The sequence below is a fragment of the Molothrus aeneus genome, chromosome 4, assembly GCF_037042795.1.
Source record: "Molothrus aeneus isolate 106 chromosome 4, BPBGC_Maene_1.0, whole genome shotgun sequence".
NCBI classification, from domain to species: domain Eukaryota; kingdom Metazoa; phylum Chordata; class Aves; order Passeriformes; family Icteridae; genus Molothrus; species Molothrus aeneus.
The window spans coordinates 21,687,404-21,715,294 of NC_089649.1; the positions used below are offsets into that span (position 1 = coordinate 21,687,404).

The 27,891-nt window shown below is 41.0% G+C and overlaps 1 protein-coding gene across 1 annotated transcript in view; it reads left to right on the plus strand.

The window, feature by feature from the left end:
- The window catches only part of LOC136555936 (melanopsin-like), a 34,332-nt gene that overhangs the window by 598 nt on the left and 5,843 nt on the right, over positions 1-27,891 (plus strand). The window contains exons 2-8 of the mRNA XM_066548977.1: positions 14,620-14,762; positions 16,493-16,626; positions 18,098-18,301; positions 18,736-18,907; positions 20,701-20,856; positions 21,918-22,025; positions 27,506-27,680. Coding sequence (XP_066405074.1) covers positions 14,620-14,762; positions 16,493-16,626; positions 18,098-18,301; positions 18,736-18,907; positions 20,701-20,856; positions 21,918-22,025; positions 27,506-27,680 — 1,092 coding nt within the window. The remainder of the gene's footprint in view (positions 1-14,619; positions 14,763-16,492; positions 16,627-18,097; positions 18,302-18,735; positions 18,908-20,700; positions 20,857-21,917; positions 22,026-27,505; positions 27,681-27,891) is intronic.

Genomic DNA, 27,891 nt, shown 5'->3' on the forward strand with positions numbered 1-27,891 from the left:
GCCTGCTCAGGACTGCAGGGCAGCAGGCACAGCCTCAAGGACTGACTCTCAAAGGGTGCCCAGGCTCAGTGGTGGCACCACAGGGGCTCCAGTGCTGCCAGGATGGGCTGGGCAGGGACAGCCAGCTGGGCTGCCCTGGAAACGAGCTCCTCTGGGTGCCCATCCTTTTTAAAAATATATAGATACATACATATATACACACACACATATATGTATGTGTGTATGTGATATGTATCTATATATGTATGTTTATATATATATATGTATATATATATATATATATATATATATGTATTATTTTTTAAATTGTGAGGTATTTGGGCATGGATAGGGTTTGTTTATTTGTTTGTTTCAAGTCATCTTTTTGCACTTGGAGCAGCGGTGGTGTGGCCAGTGAGGGTGACTGACGGGTCGTGTGGCTTGCTGGGGGCGATGCTGTGCTTCGATCGCTGCCGGAGCTGGCAGCCTGGCAGCCCAGGAGGGGCTTGCGAGAGGCTTTTTAAAGCCTGGGATTTCCAGCGCTCCTCAGGATGAGTCGCAGCTCGGCAGCCCTGCACAGAGCAGATGTGCGGAGGGGCGGGAAATGCTTTCGGCTGAACCCGAAAAGTACGTGCCAGGAGGAAGGCTGCAGGAAGTGGGAGCTGGGCAGGGAGGAGGGAACGGGGCATTTCTCTTCTGCTTCGTTTTCTAAGGAATAATTTAAATGGATTGCTTCTTCTTTAATAGGAAAATCTCACTGAAGTTGTTTTAATGTGAATTTTGATGTTTATTTTTTGTGTGTATATGTTTATCTGTTTGTGCTGTTTAGCTTTTTAGGACTGATTTGTAGTCTTGGCTGATGGGAGAAGTGGTTGTGCAAGGGGTTGGTGTAGCAGGAGGTTGCTTACGATGGTATTTGTTGCATCATCAAGAGCTGACTGAGTAAACCTTATTGGATCTGATCCTTAATAGCAGGAACATTTTTATGAGAAAGGAAATATAAATGAACTCCTAAAGCAGATTTCAGAGCTGTTATCCTTTTGTGGAACATATTTATAGAATGTAAAGTGACCTAAATGAAGTGCTGTAGAAAGGCTTCTCAATAGTTTATACATTAAGCTAGGATTATTTGAACACATTCATAATGAAAAGAGGATTTTGTTGTGCATTAAAAATTAGTTATGATGATTTGAGGCAGAAGACCGAGATAAGTCAGCAAGCTAAATATAAAGAATTTGTGTAGCTCTGTCCTCATACAGCCCTATCCCAGTATACCCTGACCTTATACCACTACAATATTTTGTAGAGATTTTAGTACAGAAGATTCACTGCTAAATCTTTGCTAACTTGTGTGGACTTAGTTTTATTAGCCAGCCCAGCCCTGGCATTCAAAGAAGTCTATGAAGAATATTTGTTTCTAGTCTGAAGAGTGGAAGAGAAAAGGAATGCTGTGGGAAAAACTGCAGCTGGGAGGGAAGCTGTGGATTTTGTTTCATTGCAACAGGTCCTGGAATAAGTGAGACAAAAAGTTGGAGCAAGCTTTTTACAGAGTCATTTAAAGTAATAAATAAGTGGTAAGTGAAAAGGAATTTGATTATATAACTCATAACTCCAGATTATTTACCAATATTGTGTTCTGGCACTGCCAAAGGTCTTAATTTTCAGTTGGTCTTTTTAATCCCTTCTTTACTGCAGTGACCCTTTTTGCTGTTAAATTTTCTCTAAAGTTTCTGAGGAAATCCAAGTTTTGTTCCCTGTCATTATATACTTACCAAATTTTCAACTAATTCACATCCTGTATTGCTTTCTCTTGCCACAAACTTAGCTGTGCAAAATCATGTGTATATGCAACTAAGTAAGTTGATCAAGGGATCTAAATTTGGTTGACTTTGTTTGGCTACCTTGAGAGGTTGCAAATTATCCTCCCTTAGGATGTCCTGTGTTTCCAATGCTCTCAGGTGCCAGCCTGGAAAGAGAGGGTGGCTGCTGAAGATGATCTGCTTAGTCCAGCAGGCCCTGGCCAAGCAATTGGGAAGCAGAATTCAGTGCACAAACAGGACCAAGGGTAGAGACGTGTGTCTGAATATTGTTGCAGGTGGTTAATCGTGGCTGGTCACAGTCCTAAACCCCAGGGCATGACAAAGCATGGTTGCTGCATGAGATGATTCAGCTTCTTTGGTATCAATGTACCCAAGAGATTTTCAAAGTTATTCAAACTTAATAGAAGCATGGAGTTGCAAGACATTGCAGCTGCAATAAGTCAAACTCTCTCAGTCCTGAAAAGCAGGAAATCTTAGTGTATAGGTGCAAGGAAATTTAAGTAGCTACTCATAATGCAGCTGAGAGGAAGCACCAGGCTGACTTGCATAAATTGGTTGCAGGCTGCTAGACAGTCTTTCTAAATTCTGTGATGAGGACAGCCACCCTAGGAAAGGTTTAAATAAAAAGATATTGCTCAGATTTGGTGGGCACTGGGACTTGAAGGTGAGCTTAGCAGGTAAATAAGTCAGCAGTCAGAAATGCCTGGTACAGATGGCAGTCAGTGCCTGAACATGTGATGGGGCACATGCAGAATGCAGGGCATGGTTCAAGGATGCAGCCTGGGGCTGCTGTGCAGCTGGATCACCCAATGTGCCTGGGCCAGCCTGTTACAGTGAGGGCTGAGCTGCGAGTTAGCAGCTGATCCTGCTGACAACAGCCCAGCCACACGGGATGATGGTATCAGCAGCTTCATTTGACAGCATTTGCAAAGTTTAAACATACCCTAAGCAGAATGCCCAAGAAACAGGGAGATGGACTGTTGTAATTTTTGCTGATCCCTCTGGACTGACTGCCATCAGCACAGCTGTGCTGCCAGTGAAATGAGTGAGTAGGTGAAACCAAGCCCTTGCTGGCTGCATGATATAAAGGGCAACATTTAAACACCTCCAGTTAATCTAAACCTCCTAAAGCAACAGGAAAGAGCTTGCTTTGTGCTTTGCAAAGTTAGCAATGCCTAAAAAAGACCTTGATCTCAAGTGAGAAGGAAATTTGTTTGGGTTTCAATTAAAAAAAGGACAGAGTACTTTTATCAAACTTTCTGCAACCAATAATGTAGCGCTCAATATATTACTTGCATTTTCTTTCTTTTGAGAAAGAAAAATATGCATAATTTCTTATATATATGATATCTTTTGCTAAAATTTCTGTACTGGAACTTGTGCAAGTACTCAAATGATGTAATTGACTTTACTATGAAAGGGTCAGCATGGCTTAGAAACGTGCGGTGTTGTTGTCACCACGCAGTCGCTGTCATAAGAGGTCCCACCCTCCATGGTGCTGCAGAGACCATTGCAGCCCAGTTGAGTGATAGCAAATGAAGGTGACTTTGGGAGCACCAGGGAGACTCTTAGTGGATCAATGCTGGCACTTTGGAAAGCTCCAGTGGCACTGCTGTAGGTAAGTGCCAGTCAGTTACTCCTCAAGCAGCTCGTGAGGGAAGGCAGCATGGCTCAAATGCTAGAGGGCTGCATCTGCAGTGTTTGCCATCCCTCCTTCACAGCAAAGGAGGTAGCAGTCTGATGATGTCCTGGGTAATGCTTCAAAAAACTTAAATAACCCATTTGTATTAGAATTACTTGGTATTTGTGGATGTTGAATTGCTTTGCACTCTGTCATTAGCTCATTGTTTGATACCACAAAACTAATAGCAACAAAATTTTGCTGAAGTTCAATGCAATTTCACAACTAATAGTAACTATTTGTGTTCAGTGGGCTTTTACTCCTGGAGAAAACTTGAATATCTCTCTTACCCCCACAGCTGTCGTGGGCAAATTGTTCCTTTAGCTGTTTTTCCATTGAGAGATGCTCTTTATTGTGATGCTTTTCCAGAGTTGGGTGGACAAAGGAAGGTGCAGTGTGAACTCAAATCTAGTATGGACGTGACTTGAGGCAGACACAGTGCTTTGTTAGACTTCTGTTTGTTTTTTGAGATTCTCTTGTGCATATTACTTTGCTGGCTTTTTTGTATGCTTTATAACAAAGTTTTTAATATGCTTTTTAACATAAATGTTCTTTTCTGTAAATGGTACTTTTCTTCTTAAATCAGAAAACGAAGCTGCCTTGTACTGAAATTTTCTGTTCTGGTACTTCATCCTGATTCCAAGCTGATGTTGCAGAGGCAATGTATGAGATTATTCAAATTGATCCCATATCTAGAGATTATCATGAGGGTGAGAGGAAAATATTTCCTAACGTAGATGCGCTAAAATTTTTGTTAGTTTTTGTAGAGTCTTGAAAAGTGGACTGTGGAATTAAAACAAGGGACTACATTAAAATAACTGCATCATCCCTGTTTTCAGTGGGTTACACAGCGCAGTACAGAGGAAAAGGATGAAACTTCCTTCACTGTTGTATCAAAATTGTCTTGATGCTTCTCCAAACCAAAGTTGCTTGCTTTTGTGTAAGATATTGTTTCTTCTCCCAGGATAAGCTCTGCCATGAGATAATTTCTAAGAGATACAGACATTACTTATACTATACACACCTATTTCCACCAAATGTGCCAATTTATCCTTTGTTAGTTTAATGCTTTAGAAATCTGAAAGTCTTGATTGCTGTAATTTATCTCTATGCTCATATTTCAGTTTTGTATTAGTTTGCAAGTGTTGCTTCAATCTTTGAAATGTCTTCAGTGCTACGGTAGATTTCTAATTGTAAATGGAGCGGCCAGTTTCACTTGTTCATTTGGAGACATTGGTCTCTCTTCCTTTAGCAATGCTAAATCCACAAGAAATGTGTAAGTTCTTCAACCTCCATAGGACTTGAAAAGCAATGACCTCCTTCCTGGATGAGAGTTTGTTTTACTCTTGTTTTAGAGAGTTAAGGGTGGTTGTGCTGCTGCCAGAAGGTTTCATGTGGCAATAAAGATTTGCCTTTTGATGCAGGGATAGGTCTCCTTGAACATATTTCACCCAGTAATTACTCTCTCTTCCTAGTCATCTTGATTATCTCCATTACCTGTGGTGGCTATGTGCTTTATGCTGAGTGTCTAGTGGGAATTTGTCAGACTAAAATGCACTAGGCCATTGGACTTAAGATTGTATCAGTGATCCAGTTAGATTCTCTAAAATGAATCATAAAACACCTTAAAGGTGGATTTTTGTGATGCTTAGGCACCTAACAGTGCAGATAAACACCAGGGACTATTTTCAGCACCTCAGGAAAGCAGTAGATATTTTGCCAGCAGTGAAATCAATAGGTGTGAAGTGCCTAAGACCTCTGGAAATCATTCTTTTAATGTGGAATTTAAAGGCATGGTAGCAAAAAGAGTTGCAAATGAAGTGGAGCACTTAACTGCACCCTCCCCATACAAGAAATATTGTCTCTGCAGAGATTATCAATTGAAGGTATCTAAAGTCTCTGGTGTAAAACAGCATTTAGGTTCACTTGGCTCTTCATGTCCCCAGTTTCCTGTGAAAGTAACAGAAGGTAGGTAGGAAGATTTTCAATTTACTGAGACAGAATACATGTCCTCAAGTAATTGAAATCGTATTTCACTTATGTCTTTAACCCTTATGTATTAACTGTGAGTTTTGAAGGTTTAGTGCTGGCCTAATGGAATGTTTTATGTTGGAAGGGTGGTTGTCCAGTCCTACCACCTGCTCCAAGCACAGCTCACTTCAACATTTTGACATTCTTTATGTTCATTCCCTGTGCACCTCTGTGAAGTGTCTGGCTCTGTCTTCTGCACAGCCCACCTTCCATGCATAGAGGAATATTAAACAGACACAAGCAGAAATAATATGGAATAATCCTCAGTTTAGAGTGATCAGACAGTTCTTTGATCTAAACAGAAACTGAATGCTACACTAATATCACACATGTGCTTGAAGTTAGCAGATTGAGAGTGTTCAATTGCTCTATTCCCCATGTTCTTCCTCTTAAAAGCATCTGTTGCCAGACTGCCAGGTGTGAGACAGGAGATGGTGGGGCTCTGATCTGACTACTTTTAGCAGTTTTCATATTCCCAAATATACGTGATAGAATGACCAAATGGCATCAAGAAGTTGGGTTGCCCTCCACTCTCACCCATGCCACCCATGACCAAAATTTCTTTTTGAAGTATAGAAATTACCCTGGTTGGTGAAGAATTTCTCTGGTTTCAGACCTTCAGCTAAGAATATTTCCTGCAGAAAAAGAAGTGCATTTTTTACAAATAGTAAAAAGTAGAGAGGGAAATCTACAGTTCTTTATGAATAGCTAGTAAAAATTGTAAAAAAGCTTCATTGTAATGTAGCTAAAGAAGTGTAATTCTACTATTATTATAGTATTCTATTTCCTTCATCATTCACCACAGTTCTTCATAGGTGATAGAAGAATTCTAGAGCAGAGAATCCAACAGGAGCCAAATGACCACATTGATGAAAATTATTAGCAGTTTGTATTTTAAAAAAGTAGCATTAGAAACACCGTACAGGATTAGTAAAAGTTGTTAACATCTTGCCTTAGCTGATTTACTGGGATGTGCTTTCATTTTGTAATCAGCCTTTGAAAAGTCAATGTCAGCTGATGGGATTTTTTTTCCACGGTCCTTAAAAATAAGCACAATGTTTCATGGGATCTTTTTAAACTGCAGAGCACTTTTCTCAGAGCAGTTTCCATGCACAAATCTTCCAGTAGCAGTTGAGGGGGTCTCCCCAAGAAGCTGAACAGTGGAATGAAAAGACTGCTAACATCTAGACAAGGTGCATAAGGCCAGAGATGGCTGGTGAAGGATGTGCTTTCAGCTGTCAATAGTAAGGAAGAAATTTTATTTTTTTTAATTAAAATATAAACATTCAGCTGTCCAAAAGCCAGAGTTCATGTTGAAACCTCAGAACAGAGCTCAGAAACCAGTGGCAGAGATCAGAATTTCAGTGTGTTGCCAACAGCTGTGGACAGGCAGATATTTCACCATGTACTTCTGTTAAATCCAGTAACGGGAGCCTCTCTTGGGAGTTGAGCTTGTGCTGCTGGGGCTGATGAAATGGGAGAGGGATTGTTCCAGGCTGACCATGGGTACTGTGGCATTGCCTTGTCAGCAGTGACAGCTGATCAAATGGCTTTTGACGCACGGTGGGCAGGCTGCAGCAGCAGCAGCCTGGTATGAGGCATCTGTGGCTGATGAAATGGGAACAACAACCGTCTGTTGATGCTGCGATAGGATGGGATGAAACAGAGCAGGATGAGATACAAGAGCTCAAAAGAGGCAGTGGAGGGAGATAAGCTCAGGTGAAGAGCCCAAGTTATCCCCAAGGGTAACAGAGCCAAGTGAGGTCAAAACACTCTCACCCCCAGGTGGCAAGCATAGAACAATGAGATTTCTTTTTTAGGTGAATTTTGTGTGATTATTAAAGAACTCCAGTTAGCAGCAGGATGCTCAGAAGGAGAAAAATAATGTATGAAAATATGCTGCATAATAAGATTAAAACAAATATTTGCTGTAGCTTCTCCCTGATGATGACTGCTAAATTTCTTATATTGAAGGACTTAACCAGCATATCGTGTTCTGACCACCCATGTTTTTTTAACTAACATGCTCCAAGGCTATAAAATATATTTATGTCCTGAGATTTCTGCCGGCTGCTTTGTTGTTGCACTGTGCTTGCAGTCATCTGTTCCCTGGTGGCCAAACAAATATGCACTGAACTGTGATAGTCCAGCTAATTTTGATGCAGTGTCAGCATTGATTAGATTTGTTCAGTGTGCTGCCTGCCCGAGCGTGTACAGCTTGGGTTGGGATTTGAGGTGCATTTGGACAGAGCATCAGATAGTTTTGGTGTCATTTATGGCCAAGGGGACAATATGGTGAGTGTCTCAGGGGTCACATTAAGGAACTGTCTGCACTGGCATGCAAGCCTGTGAGAGATGACAGGGGAAAGATGGTCTGAGCCCCCAACTCAATTGAGTGTGAGCAGCTTCTGGTAGGGGGTTTCTATTTGCTTGTTTTTCAAAATTTCGTAAGCCATGGTAGAATTTCGTTCTTTTATGTTTAAGACTAGAATTGGATGCATTTAAATAGAACATAAAATTTCTGTAGAAGAAAATGTTGTGAAGGCCTCATTAATGTTACCTGTGTGGATTATACAAGTGCACTAATACTGGAACAGAAATGTTCTCAGAAAACATGCCTTTGGTACCTTGGCTTAAAATTTTCAGGTCTTAAAATTAAAGTCCATTGCCTCAAGGTTTCATTCTAGTGGCATGGATTCAGGAGAGGAAACCAAATGCTAATTATTTGCCAGGTCTTTCCCACAAAGTAAGGCTGGGCTGTGCCGACATGCTCCATAAAAAAAAAAAATTTGTAGAACATTGGGTAATCCCTCATGTTTGCCAATCCCTGCCCAAGCCATGCAGAGAGCACACAAGCTGGAACACAAGTTTGTTTTTCAGCTGGGCTGATATTTGGGGTTGGATTTTTTTTTTCTTTTGTGCTCTGATAAACAAATGTGTCCTTTATCACTGATTTCAGCAGTGTAGCTGAAGATGTACATAGAAAGCAATGTCTCTGTGCTTTCCAGAAAGGGCTTTACATTTTAAATTACTTTTAGTCAGTCTCCTGAGAGATGAAAATATGCCCTTTGAGAGCTTTGCAACTAGCAGACATATATTAAAACTTAAATTATTTTTAGTCTCATTGTTTGCTACTGATTGCTATGTTATCATTTTAATATATCATTAATTTAGAAAACATCTGAATTATTAATATCTATTGCTTTTACTGACTCATTACGCTGGATATGTAAAAATCTGAGTGTGCCTGCTTTAAGTATCTATCAGATTTATTCTCGTATTGAGAACTTGATGAGGTTTTGATGGTTTTCTCTTTGGAGTTTTTTGCGGGAGGTCAATGTTTATTGCTGCCATCCCCAGCCATGCCTCATTAGATTGCTTACAAGAAGTTTAAGTACAGATATTAGGGGCCTGAAAGAAAGCATCTCACCAAAGCAGAGGCTGTGCTAAACATGAGATCTTAAGGATACAAATGAGTCCTGAAATCCAGTGTTTTGTTTCAACTGGCCAGAAACCCAGAAGCCAATTCCTGGAATGGAATCAACTAGATACGTACTTTATTGTAGGAAAAAAAATTCTCAAGGTTTTCCCGAAAATTTACGATGACGGTCTGCATGAACACTTGCCTGGTCTGGGGCAGATGCCTGACTTTGCTCCTTGCCCTGTTATACACAGGCAGTTCCTGTTCTTCTTTGAGACTTTTGGATGGACTGCATAGAAGTCACATGCATTGAAGTCCATTTGCTAAACCAGTTTTCATTTTGATTAAATGCATGCTGTAAATGTGTATTTGAGTGCTCCTGGCTCTGGCATGTGAACTGACTGGAACAAGTGTGGAAGAGGACTGTCACCCAGAGGCTAATAAGGAAAGCAACTTCTCCACATGTGGGTGATCACGATTTGACTTGACTTTCTGAGGGCCAAATTAATCTGACCCTACTGTGTGGTATTGGAACACAGCACTGTCATCCAGAACAAGCAAAGTTGTTGTCTTGATTTTGTTTGGGGCTTTTTTAAAAGCCCAAAGATATTAACAACATTTTCCAAAAAATCTTCATTTTAAATATGTTGTCTTTTGTAAAATATCTGAAGATCACTAGTTCTGCTATAGTCTCTGCACAGCAATGACCTGTTTGCTGCTTCAACAGTTCCTACGTACAAGATATTTCATTAAGCGCCAAATTTTGTCATAATTTCAAACCAGATGGTGCTTCATACTGAAATTACCTGGATTACACGGGCTATCAGTGAAATTATAAGGAACTTAGCAAATACTATCTGCTAGCTAGCATGCTTGGATTTCTCCCATCTCAGCTAACATACCTAACATTGTTTAGTATTTTTCTTTAAAATTTTCAGGTGTAACAGTATAGACAAGATTTTGAACAGCAATTCAAACTTCTATGTTGTGAATCCACAGAGCAGTTCAACACAGGGAGGCTGCTATGTTAATTTATTCCCTCGTTAGTGCACATTAATCCCCCATGTAAGCAAGCCCTTCCTTAAGCTGATTTCAGTGTAAATCATTTCCACAAGATGAGCTTGCACCCATGAGCAAAACCAGAGGGTGAATAAAGCTTTGGATAATCTTACATCCACCTAATTCCAATCATACAACCATTTCAGTCCATTTTCTACCCCTACCCAATGAGAGGGGGACCTGCCCTTGCCCTCCTTTTTTAACAACAATTTTTTTTTCTTCTGCGTTTAATTAATTTTTTCTTATTTATTCATCTTAGCATCTGAAAAGCAGAAACAGATGGCTGTAATTATTTAGCCATCATTTTATCACTAAAAATCAAATTACAAAAGCTTTCTTAGAATGACTTTCCTCATCTGTTTCATAGAAAGTTTATTTTTCTATCTGGTGCCTGCTTCCTTTGCCAGGTAGCTGAGGGACAACTGTTAATTGTTTACTGTCCATTTGCCTGAAGATCTGTTAGCTACACTCCCAGCAAAGCCCTCCAAGCAGCCATGTAGGTGACAGTGTTTTGATGTTGAAGTCACTTCATATGTAAGGGTAAGGCCATATCATAATTTATGTGAGTTGTCAGGTCCTCCAACAGCTCATAGAGTCAAAATGCAAATGATTGTAGCATTAATTCAGAAAGAGTCAGAGTGAGGACAGGGTTGGCAAGTATGCCAGGAGCTGGCCCTGGTGCAATTACTGGCATCTTCATGGGCTGCTTGCTTACATTTGGATTTTTGACCTGAACAATCAGGTCATTCTGGATGGTGCCTTTGAAATGCTCACTCAGGAAATGGATGTGTCTTCAGCAGAGTGCTCAGGATTCTGTCCCAGGACCAAAATATAGAGGGAGGCAAAGCGAGTCTGGGGGAAAAATGGACCAGTGAACTCATTTCAATTAAGCACTTGAAAACTTGGTTCACCCATTAAATATTCAATATATTGAATAAAATAGAATGTCTTCCTTCATTATCATTATGTTAAATTGCATCCTTAAAGAGAAGGAGCCACTCTACATTGCATGGCTGTGATGATACTGAGCACCCATAAATACGGTTGAGATAGGTGTGTTAGGTCAGCTGTACATCACCATAGCAGTGTGAAACAGCTGAAGGGGAACTTCTCCCAATTTATCTTTTAATTTTTTTCAAGTTTTTTTTTTTTCAGTTGCATTCTCAAGAGGTCTAAATTTGGAGTTAATAAAATAGAAGTGATCAGGCTAAAGTATCAAGTCATAGTATTGCACAGTATATCTTGGTGACACAAGATGGATACAAAATCTGTGCTTTACCAAGCCTAAAAGGCAGGACCTTCCCCACAATACAAACTAATCTTTTGCTGATTCATGGCAGCTGTCATTGACCATTTGACACGTAATTTTGGTGCTAAGAGAGGCTAATATGGACATAACACAGTCAGACTCATCAGTGTTCCTAGTAAATGCAACCTGCTGTATGTAGCTGCCATCCTGCTTACCAAGTTATCTGGAAAGATTTGTAATAATTATTCGAGTTTTCTTGGGTTAAAACACTCATAGTAACCTGGAATATTCTCCTATAATTTCATTTTATTCTTACTAGTTGTGGAAAACTAAAAGTATAAAAAGAAATGCATAGAGTAGTAACTGCTTTTGAGAAGATATGCAAAAACCAGCTTCTCCTCAAAGCTCATCACTAAGCTTGTAATTTCTTTTTTATATTTCTAGCTCTCATCTTTATATGGTAAAACATTTACATTGGCAAGTATTTATCTTCTGCTAAAAGGCCAGTTTTTCAGAGTCAACACTGACTCTGAAAAGTCAGAGTTGGAAAAGAGAAAAAGCCTAAATTTAATTAATATCCTAAAACCTTGATCATAGTGCTACTTGCCTTCAGCTGGATGTTATGCTGCATGGAAGATGGGTCTGTATTAGAAAGGCAGCAGTTGTTTACCATAGTAGATTTAAAATTCTCAACCTTAAGAGTATTTGAATCTCTAAATTTAAATTTTTCTATTGTGAAAATATGCCAAATTGGTGAAATATATTATGTGAGTAAAATGAGGTATATATTCTCCTTGACTATTTGTACTGGTTTATTTAGAAATTTTCCACCAGTTTAATGAAATTATTTTTCATCCAAGTTGAGGTTTTCTGTTGAAATATATCTATGCACACACACACATAGATATGCACATTTTCCCTCTCAGATTCAAAGGACAGTGTTATAAATGGCTCTCGGTCTTTGTCAGCTTGTTCTATTTCATTCAGCTTGGATGCCTGCCACATCCTGCTCTCTCAGGGTAACACCAGCAGAAGGAATGAGTAGCTGTCTTTCCATTCAGATCTGAAAGTTATCTGACTGCTATTAACATTGGAGCAGAAGTGGTCATGGTATTTCATGGGCTCCCCTGGGCGCAAGATCCAAAGTCTGTGTAATCTAAACATCTCCCACTTTAATTTCTCACTGAGACGGAAGGCTCTGTGTAATCCCTGCTATTTATTACTTTCCAGATTCCACTCTGTAAGCATCAATAGTTTATATTTCATCCAGTATTGCCAGCAAACTGTAAGCTGAGTTAACAAATGTGTCATGTGAGATATTTTTCAGCTTTTGACACAGCTCACCACCCGCAAATGAGTAAACGAGGCCAAAATGTTCAAGTCAGCTTCTCTCTAGCACAGAGATAAGGTGAGACACCTTTGGGTGTGAAATTCGTAGTCCATTTCTCAAATGAATTTCTGCAACAGTGAATTCCTATATGTTGAAGTAAAACATAAATCATATGACAGGCAAGTACTGCTTGCCCTGAATTACATTTATATAATAGCCTTCTGTATAATAAACCTCTAGGTAGAATGAAATCCTTGGCATGCCTAACAAATAAGCTGGAAAGGAAGAAAAAAATGAAGCCTTTTCCTTTCTCCCCAGTTTAGCTTCTTTGGTATGCACTGCCAGAAATATGGCAGGGCTGTAATTCAGTGCACACACCCTGCTAAGATTAATAGGTTTGAGAGAGGAGAGGCATTACCATGCTTAATTTGCATGCCCAGGCAGCCCTGCTCTGAGAGCACGGTGCTGGCTCTGCCTGGTGCCACAAACAGTTGTGGCTGCGTTCTTTGCTGGGCCATCTCACTGTGCCCTGCCTGCTCTTACACGACCTCTCATACCTTTCTCGAGGGTAAATCCTATGCATGGTGGCATTTTTTATTGCTGCCTAAGCACTGGAAATAACAGTCATGGCCCCCAGTGCAACCAGCACCAGCAGATGCTCGCTTCCATTTCTTCCCACTTCTACAGTGATGTGATCTCTGTATGGTGAAGTGCCATATAGGCAGTAGCCATCCTGTCAAGGGTAGAGTCTGTCAGATGACTGAGAAGGCTTGAAAGCACCTTCCTGCTTTGAAGCCATAGCTTTTGTACTTTTCACTACATGACTTCAATCCAGAGAGCTTTGCTGCCAGCATTTCTGCCCCAGACCTGCTGCTGTGTGGGTGCTCCGGGTGTGCACCGCACTTCACCGTGCCCTCCCTATTGCCAAAAGCAGCTTGCCCCAGGAGGGTGGCAGAGTTGGGGGGATAAAGCCCTCAGCTAGGACAGGGAGGGGGCTGTACTCTGTGTGCTTTACAGATGAGTGAGGAATATAAGGCAGAAAGGAGAAGCAGCAGTATGGGAGATTAGGAGGTAGCAATGGGAAAGAAAGGGTGTACTCATCATTTTTAAAATGGCTGCTTAAATACTACAAGTGGTTATCATCACATAATTATCATATTAACCTGTTCTGTCACCCAGCTCCTCTCTCACTGGCCAAAATCAGCCTTATCACACATTCCACACATTGCTGAGCTGTGCAGCGGAGAAAGGGGGTGAAGTGAAGCAGGTGCCCAGCTGGGCCCAGGTGCCCAGCTGTGGACTCTGAGAAGAGTCCAAATTTCCCCCATGAGGCAATTTGGACACTTCTCATTGCTAATGTGAGCTGAGTGAATTAGCTGCAGGCTGCCTTGCTGCTGAATATAGCCAGTGAAAAATCTGAATTTGATTTAAAAAAAAATACAGAGGAAGCCTATTCATGTGCTGAAGATACAGGGCAGTGAAAGAGGTGTCAAGACTATTTAATGTATGTTTTCTTGCACAGGCAGTGCTAGTGCCGCTATTATACCTCTCATCTCCTCTCTTCTGCATGGAGAATTCTCAGGTTTTGTAGCACCGAGTTAGTGTACAGTGAACCTGGGGAGACCAGGGGATTTAATGTTTGTAAGTGTGGGATTTGATATCATTGTTCCTGAAAAAACCAAACTGTGACAAGTTATTTCTTGCTGTCAGTCTGTGTTGTCAGCCAGCTCTGTGCCCCAAAGTGCAGCAATTACCCAGAACAAGTTTTATGCTCATGCTTCTTTGCCTTTTCCACATCATCATCATCGCTTCCTTAGTTGTCTTTTCCAGTCTGCTTTCTCTGTTGCTCTTTTCTTAAGATAAATGTCTACTGTCAAAATTATGAAAGTTACCTCAGAGAAACTTGATTACAGGGGATGTGAAAAGAACTCAGAAGCATGTATTTCATTTGCACGAGCTGTGGAAGTGAATGCCAAAAGCCTGAGCATGTGTTCCATGGACTAAGGGTCCCATGGGCTAAACTTTCCTTTTCCTCTGTTTTCCATTCAGGGTTTGACCATGAGTACCCAGCCACACACTGTGACCAAGGCAGAGATCCCTGGCCATGTTCTTTACACCGTAGGAGCGTGTGTGCTCATTATTGGCTCCATTGGCATAATTGGAAACCTCCTAGTCCTCTATGCATTTTACAGGTACAAAAATTCCTTTTGTGTTCTGAGTGGCCTTGGGTTTCACCTCTGCCCATGTGTAGATTTCTGCATTGCTTTCCACTTGGGTTAAATGTAATGGCAACAAATATGAGGGGAGAGAGAGGAGAAGGCAACCCTACACGGATGAAAACACATCCATGTGCATCATTGACATCCCCAGTGTAAATTCCTGATGGTTTAAAGAATCAAATAAAATGAGAAAAAAATTGTTCTATAAGCAATCTCCAATTGAAAGTTTAAAGAATGGTTTAATACTTCTAATGATAGAAACCACAGTCTTGCAGCTGTAGACTCGTTCACTTACCCTGTAGCATTTGCACAAATACTTGACAAACAGTAACACTCTTCCCAGGAGCCCAGTGGTCCTGAAAGGACCAAGAAGGCAATCTGCTACATGAAGTGAGCTCATACTACCAGTGTATTTCCTGCTTCAGGCAGATCATAGGATTTCTGTCCGTTTTTGTGCTCTCTTGGCAAAGTAATAGGAGGCCAAAGCTACTGCAGCTAGAGTATGCAAAAATCTCATGGAAAAAAGAAACATTTGCCCTCTATCCCTCAATGTGATGATAGATTTCAAAATCTTCCGCATTCACTACTTGCTGTCATTATGCATGGTGATGCAGCAATGCTAGAGACACCAGAGGGGTTATGAACCAAGCATTGGTTTCCTATTCTTAAATGTTTAAGACAAATAAATTAGTTATTTTGAATAACCAGCTTCTAATATGATTTAGAGAAAATTAATTCCCACAACTGTAGATACCTTCATGACTTTTTAAAATGCAGCACAAGCTCTGTATTTTTCTTGAAATGTGTGTGGTTTATCTGGTGTAATAAAAGCATTAAATTGTCAAAGTGGGAATATCTGCATGGGCAGATTAGCACCTGGGAATGTATGAACTCTGCACTCTCTCTTACTTTGTTTTTGCAGACAGTTATGAGACCCAAGAATTTATTAGAATTGCAGCAGCACTGAGATGGCTTTCTCACTTTCTTTTTCAGTATTTATCAGCATGAGGAAAGAAATTAATGTTAGCTGCAAATATTGATATTGCAAAGCACATCAGAAAGGTCTCAGTTGTTTTCCTTGGATAAGCTTTGCTTGCAGACCTCTTCTTTCACACTCCTTGTTGTGGTGTTTAATGTTGCCTGTTCATTTGCAACATGATAGGTTTCATTCTCTCTTACGAGATGTATATAAGCAAAAGCAAGCACTTTCTCCAAATCTCTGTCTGTGCTCTACTCATGCTGTAGCACTTTGCAAAGGTCATTTAGGTAGTGGTGTGTCAACCACTTCAGACCAACTGTGTCAACACACCACTTCAGGTCAGCAGTTTTTAAAATATCACCAGAAGCAGATCCTTTGGCTCTGTAACTTTCTTCAGATGTTCCTCATGTACGGTACAAGGCACAATCAATATCACAGCACTCCTAGGGATCTGCTCTTCTGAACAAATCCATATTTATCAAGACAGCTGAAACTCTTCTTAGCTTGAAGAGGAAACAATCTATTTTATGGCTCCTGGTCTTTTCAATCATTTTGAAATGACTACAGCTGTAGCTGCAGTAATTGACTGATGATTAGTAATTGATTCACTGCGAGTAACCATCGATTTCAACCTGGACAGTATTTGTTTTTGCTAGTAAGCAAAGTTAACTTTATAACTTTCCATTTTGTCTTTTTAAAACTATGTATTTCTCATGTTTTTAAGCAACAAGAAGCTGAGGACTCCCCAAAACTACTTTATAATGAATTTAGCTGTGAGCGACTTCCTGATGTCGGCTTCTCAGGCACCCATGTGCTTTGTCAACAGCTTGCACAGAGAATGGATACTTGGAGACATAGGTACTTTGCACACTAATTCACACCTTGCCAGCTTTATGCTGCCTGCACCCTGTTTCAGCCACAACAGCCTTGGCTTGTGCCATGGCTAGAGCAGCTCAAGTCTCTTGAGTGACCTCCCCAAACATTGTCAGTGTGATGTCACACGTTACAGCTGTGATTCTTTTATCTTACATATTTTGGAAAGGGAAGGAGTCAAGATCCACATGTAATCATGTCACCCTTTAGCTTGTAAGGGAGGTGTTACGACTAAAAATAGGTAGAAAGTTTTAGTAAGTTGTAAATAGTTTTTTTCTGTTAGTTACTACTTTCATTTAGAAATGTATGTATGTACATTGGCATGCTTCAAGGAATCTCATATTTAATTAAGAGATTTAAATAACAGTAGTCGTTTGAGGACTCAGCAAATTCAAGCCTTTTTCTTTCCAACTGCAAGAAAGAAAAGGTAATTTGTGCTGAAATTAAGGCTGAAACGTGGGTGTAGCAAGAACCTCAGAAGGCTCAATGCTGAGGAGCTCAGTGCTCCTCATCATATTATGGATGAAAACTTGCACCCACTGGTGGCTGTACAGTGGTGGAGCAAGCCCAGAGACCATGTACTGTTCAGCAGCACAGAAGGGACTCTGCCTTAGTTTGAAGATATTTTTAGCCTTGCTCATCCCCTTAGATAAAATCAGTGCAAGTTGCCATGCTGCCAAAAATGAAGCATTTGATCTGGGTTGAGTGGGATTTGGTCCTTGGTTGCACGTTACTTGTATAGACTAGAATTCTGCTTTAAGATTGGATCTGGTGTTTTTGCTGCCTGTCATTCCTGGTGGGCTCGTGTCTATAACCACACGGGGCAATGCAAGATTTCAAAAAATGGCTGATCTTTCCACAGGTTGCTCCATTAAATTCAGTGTAACTTTTTCCATCTGGTAGTGTAGTGCCTGAATGCAGAGGGGGTTAAGAGGTCTGTTTCACGTAAAAAATGTCAGTTCTTTTAAAAAGTGCTGCCATTAAATATAGGAGTTGGAGCTATGTTTTACAGTTGGTCTCTTAGTCACCAAATTTAAACCATTTCTGTATTTTTAAGCCACATAAACCAAAGTCATTTCTTGAACCACCCATCCATCATTAACAGACAGATGTCTGCTGCAACATGTTAAGATCAATATATTGGGCAACAGTCCAGGAAAATATAACTTTAATTAGATTGGATTTTCTGTGAGGCAGTTTTCCATTGACAAACATTCCCAGTTGCAGCCTGCAGTGAAGTAGGACTTGTTTAAATACATATATTTGTATTTTATGTATACTTATGCTTTTCTAATAAACACTTGATAACTATGAAAAAGTGAAACTTAGAAAAAGCTTCTATTAAGAGAGAAGACCAGAGCAAGGGAAAAAACCAGGGAGATTTATTATGATGAGCTCTGAGAGAAAGCATGCCTCTTTTCAAGAAAGCCCCTGACATTGCCATTTCCTTCTTCAGGCTGTAACCTGTATGCTTTCTGTGGGGCTCTCTTTGGGATAACCTCGATGATGACTCTGCTGGCCATCTCTGTGGACCGCTACCTGGTGATCACAAAGCCCCTGCAGTCCATCCAGTGGACTTCCAAGAGACGCACCATGCAGATCATCGCCCTGGTGTGGCTCTACTCGCTGGGATGGAGCGTGGCTCCACTCCTTGGCTGGAGTATGTTGTCTGCTCTCTCTCTCTCCTAGCATTCCCTGTGTGCTCTTTTTAGTCTTGCTTGTAAAAAAATGAGTTCTCTTATCAGTCATCATGAGGACGCCCTGCCACCACCTGATGGTTTGTTGTTGAAGCACACATCTGCACCTACTGCATTGCACAAACCCTCTGCCCCCCTACACCTAGGGTGTGTTAAAGCAGAACAACCTGCAGATGGAGTATTAGGTGTGTGCCTTCCTTAGAGTTCTGTAGTTACGACCTCCTCTCCATATGGGCACTCACTTCTCAGACCTCATATATGATGTGTACTTTGGCTGGCACTTGAAGACCACAGATAAACCCACAGACAGGGTTTATTTCAATCACCTAGTGACTGGATCAGCACCTGCTCTAACTTTGGGTGCATGTGTGAATAACGTGTTCCGTGTATTCCATAGGTTCCTATGTGCCTGAGGGCTTGATGATATCCTGCACATGGGACTATGTTACCTACTCCCCTGCAAACAGAAGCTACACCATGATTTTATGCTGCTGTGTGTTTTTTATCCCCCTGGTAATAATATTCCACTGCTATTTATCGATGTTCCTGGCCATAAGGCGTACTGGCAGGTAAGCAATCTAGCTGAAAGAAGTACATATCCTTTTTTGTGTAACAGGAGATTTTCTCAGTTTCTTTAGCTGCAGAAAAATCTGAATTAAAAATTAGTCTGAATTGAAATTGACAGCTGTAACAGGAGAACTATTTTTTGCCAATTTAAAACTGGAATGGATGTATGAATTTCAGAGTAAAAGAAGTCTCTGGTGGTTCTAATCTTGTTCCACTGTAGTAATTAATAGTACGTCAGACACTTGGATTGAGTTATTTGCATTTCAGATTTGCACTACAAGAAACAATGTCCTTGTGTATTCCAGCAGTTTTCAGCCTCAAGGGATAATAAAAAACATGTAGCAATGGGGGAATCATAAGTCTTTGAGCAGCTCTGCAAACAAAACAGTCCTCATATTTTTTGACAGTTTTATTTAAGGCAAACATCCCAAAAACCATCATGCTTCACTCAAGCATCCCATCTACACGCACAATATTTGGCTATGCTTGCTAATATATTTTTCCCCAAAACATTTTTGGCCTGTATTTGAAATGAAAAATCAGCAGGGTGTTAGGTCTGTAAACTAACATCATTCTTTCAGTTATTTTTGTGCTAATGAGCACATGGCTTATCTTTGGTCCAATTCAACACCAGCTGGTGCTGTGAGTTCTTCCTGCTGCTCAACTGTGTCGTCAGTTCTGATGGCTTTTCTCTGCTCCTGTGTGCAGGCACTTGCTGAAATAATTTGGCTTCATAAGCCTAAATTCCACTTTTATAAGTACATTTATATACGCTTAAAATGAAGTTCTTTCTGAACTCTATATGTTGGCCTTTGTCTTGGTTTTTATTGTGCTTTGTGTATGTATACTTGACAGCAAGCAAAGGAATGCATCCTTAAAATAATGGTGCTTTGTACACCCATGGAGCACAGTGGACATAAGGTTTTTCTATGCCTTTTGCAAGGCCAGGCTGGATGGAGCTTTGAGAACCCTGGTCTAGCTGAAGGTGTCCCTGGTCATGACAGTCATTGGGAGCAGATGATCTTTATGCTCCCTTTCAACCCAGGCCCTTCTGTGTTTCTTTGATTCTCTTCTATATTTACAGTGTGTGAGCAGGGACTTTGTTACCCTCCTGGCTGGTAATTAATGTCTTCAGCCTGAAAAATATCTTCATTTAACAACACTAATATGTAAAATTTGTTATTTCTATGCTAAAGAATATAAAATGCCTACCTATATAAAACATTTAAAATAAAATGTGGGGTGTTTGGTGTGAGAAGAGAATTTGATTTTTCACGACAAAAATATTAAGACTGCCTGTTGTACCACCCACTGAAAATGCTCTTGAAAAAATAAATCTGCAGCTAAGTAAAAATGTCCTTGCAAGTGTTTGGAACAGGTTCCAGCATGTGTTACCTCATGGATTGGAATTTCTGCAAGCTGTTCCTACCTTGAAAAGGAAAAAACATAAACCTTGATTTTGCCATCCAGCTGTGCCTTTTCTTGCTCCGTCTCTAAAAGCAATGAAGGGCAAGAGAAACCAATTTCTGTATCTTTGCAACCTGAAACCCTCCTTGTGTTAGGGATAAGGACACAGTAGTCCTGTCCCAGGGATTCTGGCTCAGTCTCACAGGCAAACACAACACTTGCAACCGCATTAATTACCTTCTAGCGTTTTTAAATATCAGAGGAGAAAAGAACAGTTAGAGAGGTGAAATAAGAAATTTACTTCATTTTGCGTGTTGCTGAGAACATATTAGAGGTATTGCTTTTTTCATTGTCCCGCTGAAATATCTGTATTTTTTCCCTCTTACAGAGATGTTGAAAAGCTGGGGTCCTGCAGCCGGAAATCCTACCTCTCTCAGTCCATGAAGAATGAATGGAAACTGGCAAAAATTGCTTTTGTGGTCATCATTGTGTTTGTCTTGTCCTGGTCTCCATATGCTTGTGTCACCTTAATTGCCTGGGCAGGGTAAGTGGAAGAGCAATCCAAACAGCAGGGGTTAAGCAAATAAGATTAGTACTATCATCCACATGAGGCAAATCTCCTTTTTGAATGGGTCTTAAATAATTACTATGTTAGAGGTGATATTTATTCGTCATATATCCTTGTGAATAAAGCAGAAAAGGGATTATTTGTCTATGCGTTTTGCAACTATTATGACTTTTTAGTCTTAATATTTGGTACACAATGTTTTCTCTCCCACATGATGCTTTCTTTGTATAAATTGGAGGAGTTACCTCCTTTATCTCCTGGTACCCTCCTTCCTTCCATATGCTGTTGTCTCCTCTACCCATTTTCTGCTCCAAAGGGACCTGGTATCTTGTCAATGCATGTTCTACTCTTCAAGGCCAGGTTGGATGGGGCCTTGAGCAAGCTCATCTAGTGAAAGATGTCCTTGCCTATGGCAGAGAGGTTGGGCTGGAGGATCTTTAAGGTGTCTTCCAACCCAAACCATTGTGATACCATGATATTGACAGTGCTTATGCTGCACTGACATTGGTCACACCTGACTGACTGTGGGAGCTTAAAGTCTAAAGGGAAATACTGGTTTCAAACCACTTCCAGTCCTCTCTTCCTTCTACAATGTTTGGAACTGAGTCACTGACACACATTATTGTGCAGCACACATGCTGCTGATGAAAGATTTTTTAGGTTTGATTCTGTTTTCTTTTCTATCACCATTCACTTTTCCCAGATGGCCACACTGGGAGTTCTTTTGTTGGGGTTTTGAGTTTCTTTATTTTTGTCCATTGCAGAAACAGGGAAGGTGATTCTTTTGTTCCTAGTCATCCTAAAATTACTTGCTGCATGTCTTTGGTCTTCTTTAAATGAATGAAACCAAGTACATGCTGTCAAATTCAAACCTTTCCTCTGAGCAAAGAAATCACGGGAATTAATCAACTTTACAGGTGTATTTCCTATAAAAAGATGATAGCACAAAACCAATTTTAAAGAGTAATATGTTTTAGTAATGTAGTATCTATGTAATCCATGGCATAGCTGTGTGTAATGTTTTTGCTTTGTTTTAGTCGAGGCAACAGCCTAACACCATATTCCAAATCTGTGCCAGCAGTTATTGCCAAAGCTTCTGCAATCTACAACCCCATCATTTATGCAATAATTCACCCAAGATACAGGTACAGTAAATATATAGGTATGTGTATAACTGTACATGCAAATGTGGATCTTTTACATGGAACAAACTACCCTCATTCCTTCAGCCTCACCCTGTGCACTGCATGTTCCATGTTCCTGTGCTGACCAGGCCATGATGGGCTCCCAGTGGTCAGACCCAGCTTGTACATGGCAGCTCAGATATGGCCTGGAGAATGGCCAAAAGAGAACAGTCCCTCCCTTCACCTTTCCTCTCCCTCAAGAGTCCTGCTCTGCCCTGTGGGGCTGCACAACACCATGACTGACAGGAGGAGAAGATGTGAAAGGTGACCTGAGAAGATGCTCAGGTCACCTTTCATCATACCAGAGACAGCCACTAGAGAGCACTGTAATTAGAGCACTGTAATACAGAGTCTAGAGAAACAATTCCAACCAGCGAGGCTCCAAAAATCACATCCTCACCAATTTAAGCAGCTATATATGCATATGTGCAAGGTTTGGTTTTCTGAAGCATTTTTTCACAAAAAGTTTTGGGACACTGGCAGCAAAAAGTACTTTATTATATTAAGGGGATATACTTGTTACAGAAGTGCTATCCAGCATACCTGTAGAATTTTTTACAAGTCTTTCAAAGCATAGCTACCACAAAGTTGTGTCGTAAGTTCTGAGAAAACACAGGGATGCCATGGTGGGAAATGTGATAAATGTATAAATACCACTAGATGGCAGGGTTAGTCATTGGTATGAGGCTTATTTCACCCGAGAAGTGGAAAAGCTGGTAAATTCCATTGCCTGACAACTCAGGACTTGGGATCTGGAAATTGAGTTCATTGTTTAGGATGTCTGATGCATGACAGTGTTTTTGTAAGAAAAGTGAAGGTTTCTCAGAAGGCTGGTCAAAACACACCCAGAAAGGGTGAAAACCTTTCACCCTATGATTCTATGGAATCATGGAACGGTTTGGGTTGGAAGGCACCTTAAGTATCATCGAGTTCTCACCACCCGCCACAGGGAGGAACAACTTCCAGAAGACCAGGTTGTGCAAAACCCCATCCAACCTGGCCTTGAAAATTTCCAGGGGTGGGATATCCACAGCTCTTTAGGCAGCCTGTTCCTGATCCTCACCAGCATCACAGTAAATTTCTTCCTAATATCCAATCTAAACTTTCTCTCTTTCAGTTTAAAGCCATCTTCCCTTGTCCTATCCCTATGTAACCTTGTGAGAAATACTTCTTCAGCTTTCCTGTAGCCCTCGTTCAGGGACTGGAAAGTGCTGTAAGGTGTATCCAGAGCCTTCTCTTCTCCTGGCTGATCAGCCCAATTCCCTCAGCCTATCTGCAGAGGAGAGGTGCTCCAGCCTTTTGGTTATCTTCACAGCCTCCTCTGGACTTGCTGCTACAGGTCCATGTCCTACCTGTGCTGGGACCCCAGAGCTGATGGAGCCCTGCAGGTGGGGTCTCACCAGAGCAGAGCAGAGGGGCAGAATCCCCTCCCTCCCCTGCTGCCCACGCTGCTCTGGGTGAGGACATGATCCAGGACACGTTTGGCTTTCTGGGCTGTGAGTGCCCATGGCTGGGTCATGTCCAGCCTCTCACCCACCAGCACCCCCAAGTCCTTCTGGGCAGGCTGCTCCCAGTCCATGCTCTGCCCAGCCTGTGTTTGTCCTTGGGACTGCCCTGACCCACACCCAGCACCTTGCACTTGGCCTTGTTGAACTTCCTGAGGTTCCTGTGGGCTCCCCTCTCCAGCCTGTCCAGGTCCCTCCGGATGCCATCCTTCCCCTCCAGGGTGGCAGTCACAGCACACAGCTGGTGTCATCACCAAACCTGCTGAGCGTGCTCCCAATCCCACCGTCCCTGTCCCTGACAGCGATGTTAAACAGGGCTGGTCCCAACACCCACCCCTGAGGTCACTGAGCTCCACCTGGACACTGAGCCACTGAGCACAACTCTTTGAGTGTGACCACCCAGACAACTCCTTTTCCACCGTGGGGTTCATCTGTCAAATCCCTATTTCTCCATTTTGGAGACATATTTTGTTTGAAAATGTCTGCTATCATAACTAACACCTTTTTGCATCCTCCAAAAACCATCTGAATTTTTTGAAGTCTGCAGAGCATTTTAGTTTAGAGTTGGAGAATGCCCAGTTTGGTTGCAGAAGTTCAATGAGAAGTTTTGATGGCTGCCTGATATGTTTAGGACCCATTATTTGTTTCTGAACCAAAGTTACTGTGTTCAGATTATTGTTTTTGAAAGTAGCAGGTTGCCCAGAGAAGCTGTGGATGGTTCCCTGGAAGCGTTCAAGGCCAGGTTGTATAGGGCTTTGAACAATCTGGTCTAGTGGAAGGTGTCCCTCCCCATGGCATCAGGCTTGGAACTGGGTTGTCTTTAAGGTTCCTTCAAGAGCCCTTCCAACCCACACCATCCTGTGGCTCTGTGACAGTGAACTGCTTCAGTCAGACTTTTTCCTATCAGCAGTGGCTTCTTAAGACTGTTAAGGAAAAGACTGGAGTCCACAACAAGCTTTCAGACATTTTCTTTATAAGTGTCTTGTTTTTATCTTGTTATATTCTTTTCCCCGCTTTCTAATCTGTATTTCTAGACATATCAACAAGAGAAATTTTTATGGATTTGTGAAGACATTTCATGCACTTGGGAGCAATCCAGTCAGGAAAAGAAGTAATGTTGGGTCCCTTGTGATGAATCAAGAATGCAGTTTCAAAACTGAAAAAACCCTACAGTACACTAATAAGTCAGTTGGTAAAAATATGTTGGCAGGACCAATTTTGCTTCAACAGTGAATAATGAATATATATATGTTAAGGTTATTGTTTCTGGATAATTTCCAAATCTTCTAATTATTCACATTATGCCTTGAAAGTAATTTATTCAAGCACAGATAAATGGGGCAGTCTGTTCAGGCCAAAGGGTTAAGGGTTTGAGCAGGGAATAATTTGTCATTTTATATTGGAACTACTGAACCAAATTACATCTAAGTTATTTTCCAAATCTTTTTAGAAAGAGGCATCCAGAAATCAGGATTAAAAGTGTTCAAATCCAGCTCAATCCACTAGCAAAACAAGACACTTTTTTGCACAGAGAATTCCTAACACTGCACATCTTAAAGTCCCAACAAAACCAAGCCTTTTTGTGGGGTTTCCTTACCTTAAACAACAGAGAAAAAAAAAGGTACATTATAGTGAATGTAACTGAAAATGTTACGGTGACCTTTGTGCTAGCACTTGGCTTCTAAGAACTGGTTTGAGAGTTTGGTATATTCCTCCTCATCTACCCACCCCCCTGCCCACTCATTCCCTACCAGCAGAAAGGAGAATAACACATCTCCTTAACAGGACTCACAGGAGCAAACAAATATAAGTGAGAAATGGACTCAGAGTTTTAATTTGTGAAATGCTCTTTGTGGGGAAGAAAGCTTTCACATCTTTAACAACTTGTTGTTGTCTCTATGTTCCACAATAACTCTAACACATTGCTGTGTTAGAGTTATTGCAGAAACTCCCTTACATTTTGGAAGTCTTAGGTTTTGGAATCATTCTTTCATAGCAAACAGGAAATTCTTCAACTCCATGTTTCCAACTGGCTCACAGGCAAAGCAGAATTGCACGAAAAATATTGGTTCAAAACTCATACATCATAAATAATGAATAATCACAAATAACTTTGAGTTGCAGTATTTTTTTAAAAGTTGCTTGCAATTACTATATTGCTCTTACTATATAAGAGTCACTTTAGGTGACTCTTTTATTTCAGATTATAGGAATATCATTAAATAAGTAGCTCAGTTTATGCCTTTTATTTCGCACATACAATATTAAAACTCCCTTCAAAATCTGTACTTTCATCCCAGCCAGCAAAATGTCCCTCAATACTCCTCCCAAATATTAGTAAAATAGAAATTCTGGTCCCTCAAGACCTTCAGAAATGTTCATATGTTTTCCTTGAAAATTCACCATCAGACATCTACTTCCTGCATCTCCATCGTTAGGAGACCTCTGTGCTGAACCCCATTTAATAAATGGGATGGTGTGTTTTACACAAACTTGAATTTGTCAGAGGGAAGTAGTTCAGCTCAGCTGGGGAAAAAAGCTGGCAGCTGCTTTTCAGCACCAGACTGAGGTCTTCAGCCTTAAAGGAATCTCATGGGGGCTTGACATTTTCTTGTGTCCTGTAAACCCTTTCTCAGGGCTTTTTATTTTGTGCACAGCATTAACCATCTTTTTTTACCCAACACCATGTGAGCAGCTTTCTGCCTCAAGCTGTTCAGTGAGCCCTGTCTGATCACCCTCAGGCATCTGGGCAGGATCAGGAATGATGGTGCAGGCAGCTTTTTGCAGTCCTCATCTCCAGAGGAGATGCAGAGCTGCTGTTCTCTTGCCTTTGAAACTACAAAGGAAAGAGAAGCAGAACTATTCAGAGTGTGGTGATGATGCCAAATATTGAAGTTTGGTGGTGGTGGGTTTCCTTTTTTGATTACCAGCAAGGGACCTCATTTCATGATGCCAGAATCAGGTCTCTTAAATTTTAAAATTAGTGATGTTTTGTGAGAATAGAAATGATGATTTAAAATGTCCTGGTCATTCAACAAACCTAGTAACTATAGAAGCAAAAGACTTTACAATATACATCTCTTGACTTGCATCTCAGCATAAAGTCAATGTACTGCCGTCCCCCAGTGATCTGTGGTCCCCTGCAAAAGTGCCTTGCCATATGCCTTGTTGCTGCCTCACTTCTTGACCTGTTAATTTATTTTTTTTTGTCCCCATTATCTTCATCTGTTGTGCTGAAGTAATGGATTGGGAAGTGCTGGGGAGGTGTTACACCAAATGAAGCGTTCTGACTAGCATTGCCCTGTGAAGAGAAAGGCCAGCTGGCATTGCCCAGGGGAGGCTCTTGGACACTTCTGTTCCATGCAGGGCCACGGCTGGGGTCAAGAGAAATAGACTCACACAATCATGACTGAGATTATTATTTAATGAATAAGGCAGATTTGGGGTCTAGACCATCCTTCTCCTCACTTGTACAGTGTTAATTTTCAATAGGAGCTTACAGTAGCTGTCGTGATACAAATAATTAACAGCATCTGATTCTTCTGGCCCTGTTCCCTTGTTTCCACTCACTCTGTGCCTTTGCACAGTGAAGACCTTTGTACCAACTAGCCTGAAATTTTCTGGGTTAACATTTTAAATAAACCATATGCAATCATGCTCTTCAAGATATTTTCAATTCTTATCACTTACCTCCGCAGCTCTTCTCTGTGTGTTTTGACACAAGGCCCAGAAGGACCTGTTATTTTCTTTTCTGCCTGTTGAGTTGTTTGCACCAGCTACCGTGCTGTTTGCATGTAATCTTTAAGACCCCCTTAATCAAAACAGAAGCTGTGTTGATGTGATGGAAAGAGACAGCATTTTCACCCCATGAATTTCAAAGCCATGTCTTCAGTGTGACAGGTTTGGCTTTTTTTTTCTTCTCACATTTTCCCTCAGGAAAACCATCCACAAAGCTGTTCCCTGCTTGAGGTTCCTGATACGAATATCGAAGAATGACCTCCTGAGGGGATCCATAAATGAGTCGTCCTTCAGGACCTCTCTCTGCAGCCACCACTCCCTTGCTGGCAGGACCAAGAGCACTTGTGTTTCCTCTGTTTCTACTGGAGAAGTTGTAAGTCTTTTCTTGTTTCCATGAAAGAAAAAGAGTATAACGTTTCTCAGACTCTAAATAAGCAACACTATAAATACGTATTCAAAATTAGAGAACAGAAAAGGGAAGGGGAGAGTGTAGCTAATTTTTTTGGTCATGTAAGGTCATTTCTGCAAAGCTGGAAGTTCATGGATGATAATTCATGATCAGAAAAAGCATCCAGGCTAGCATA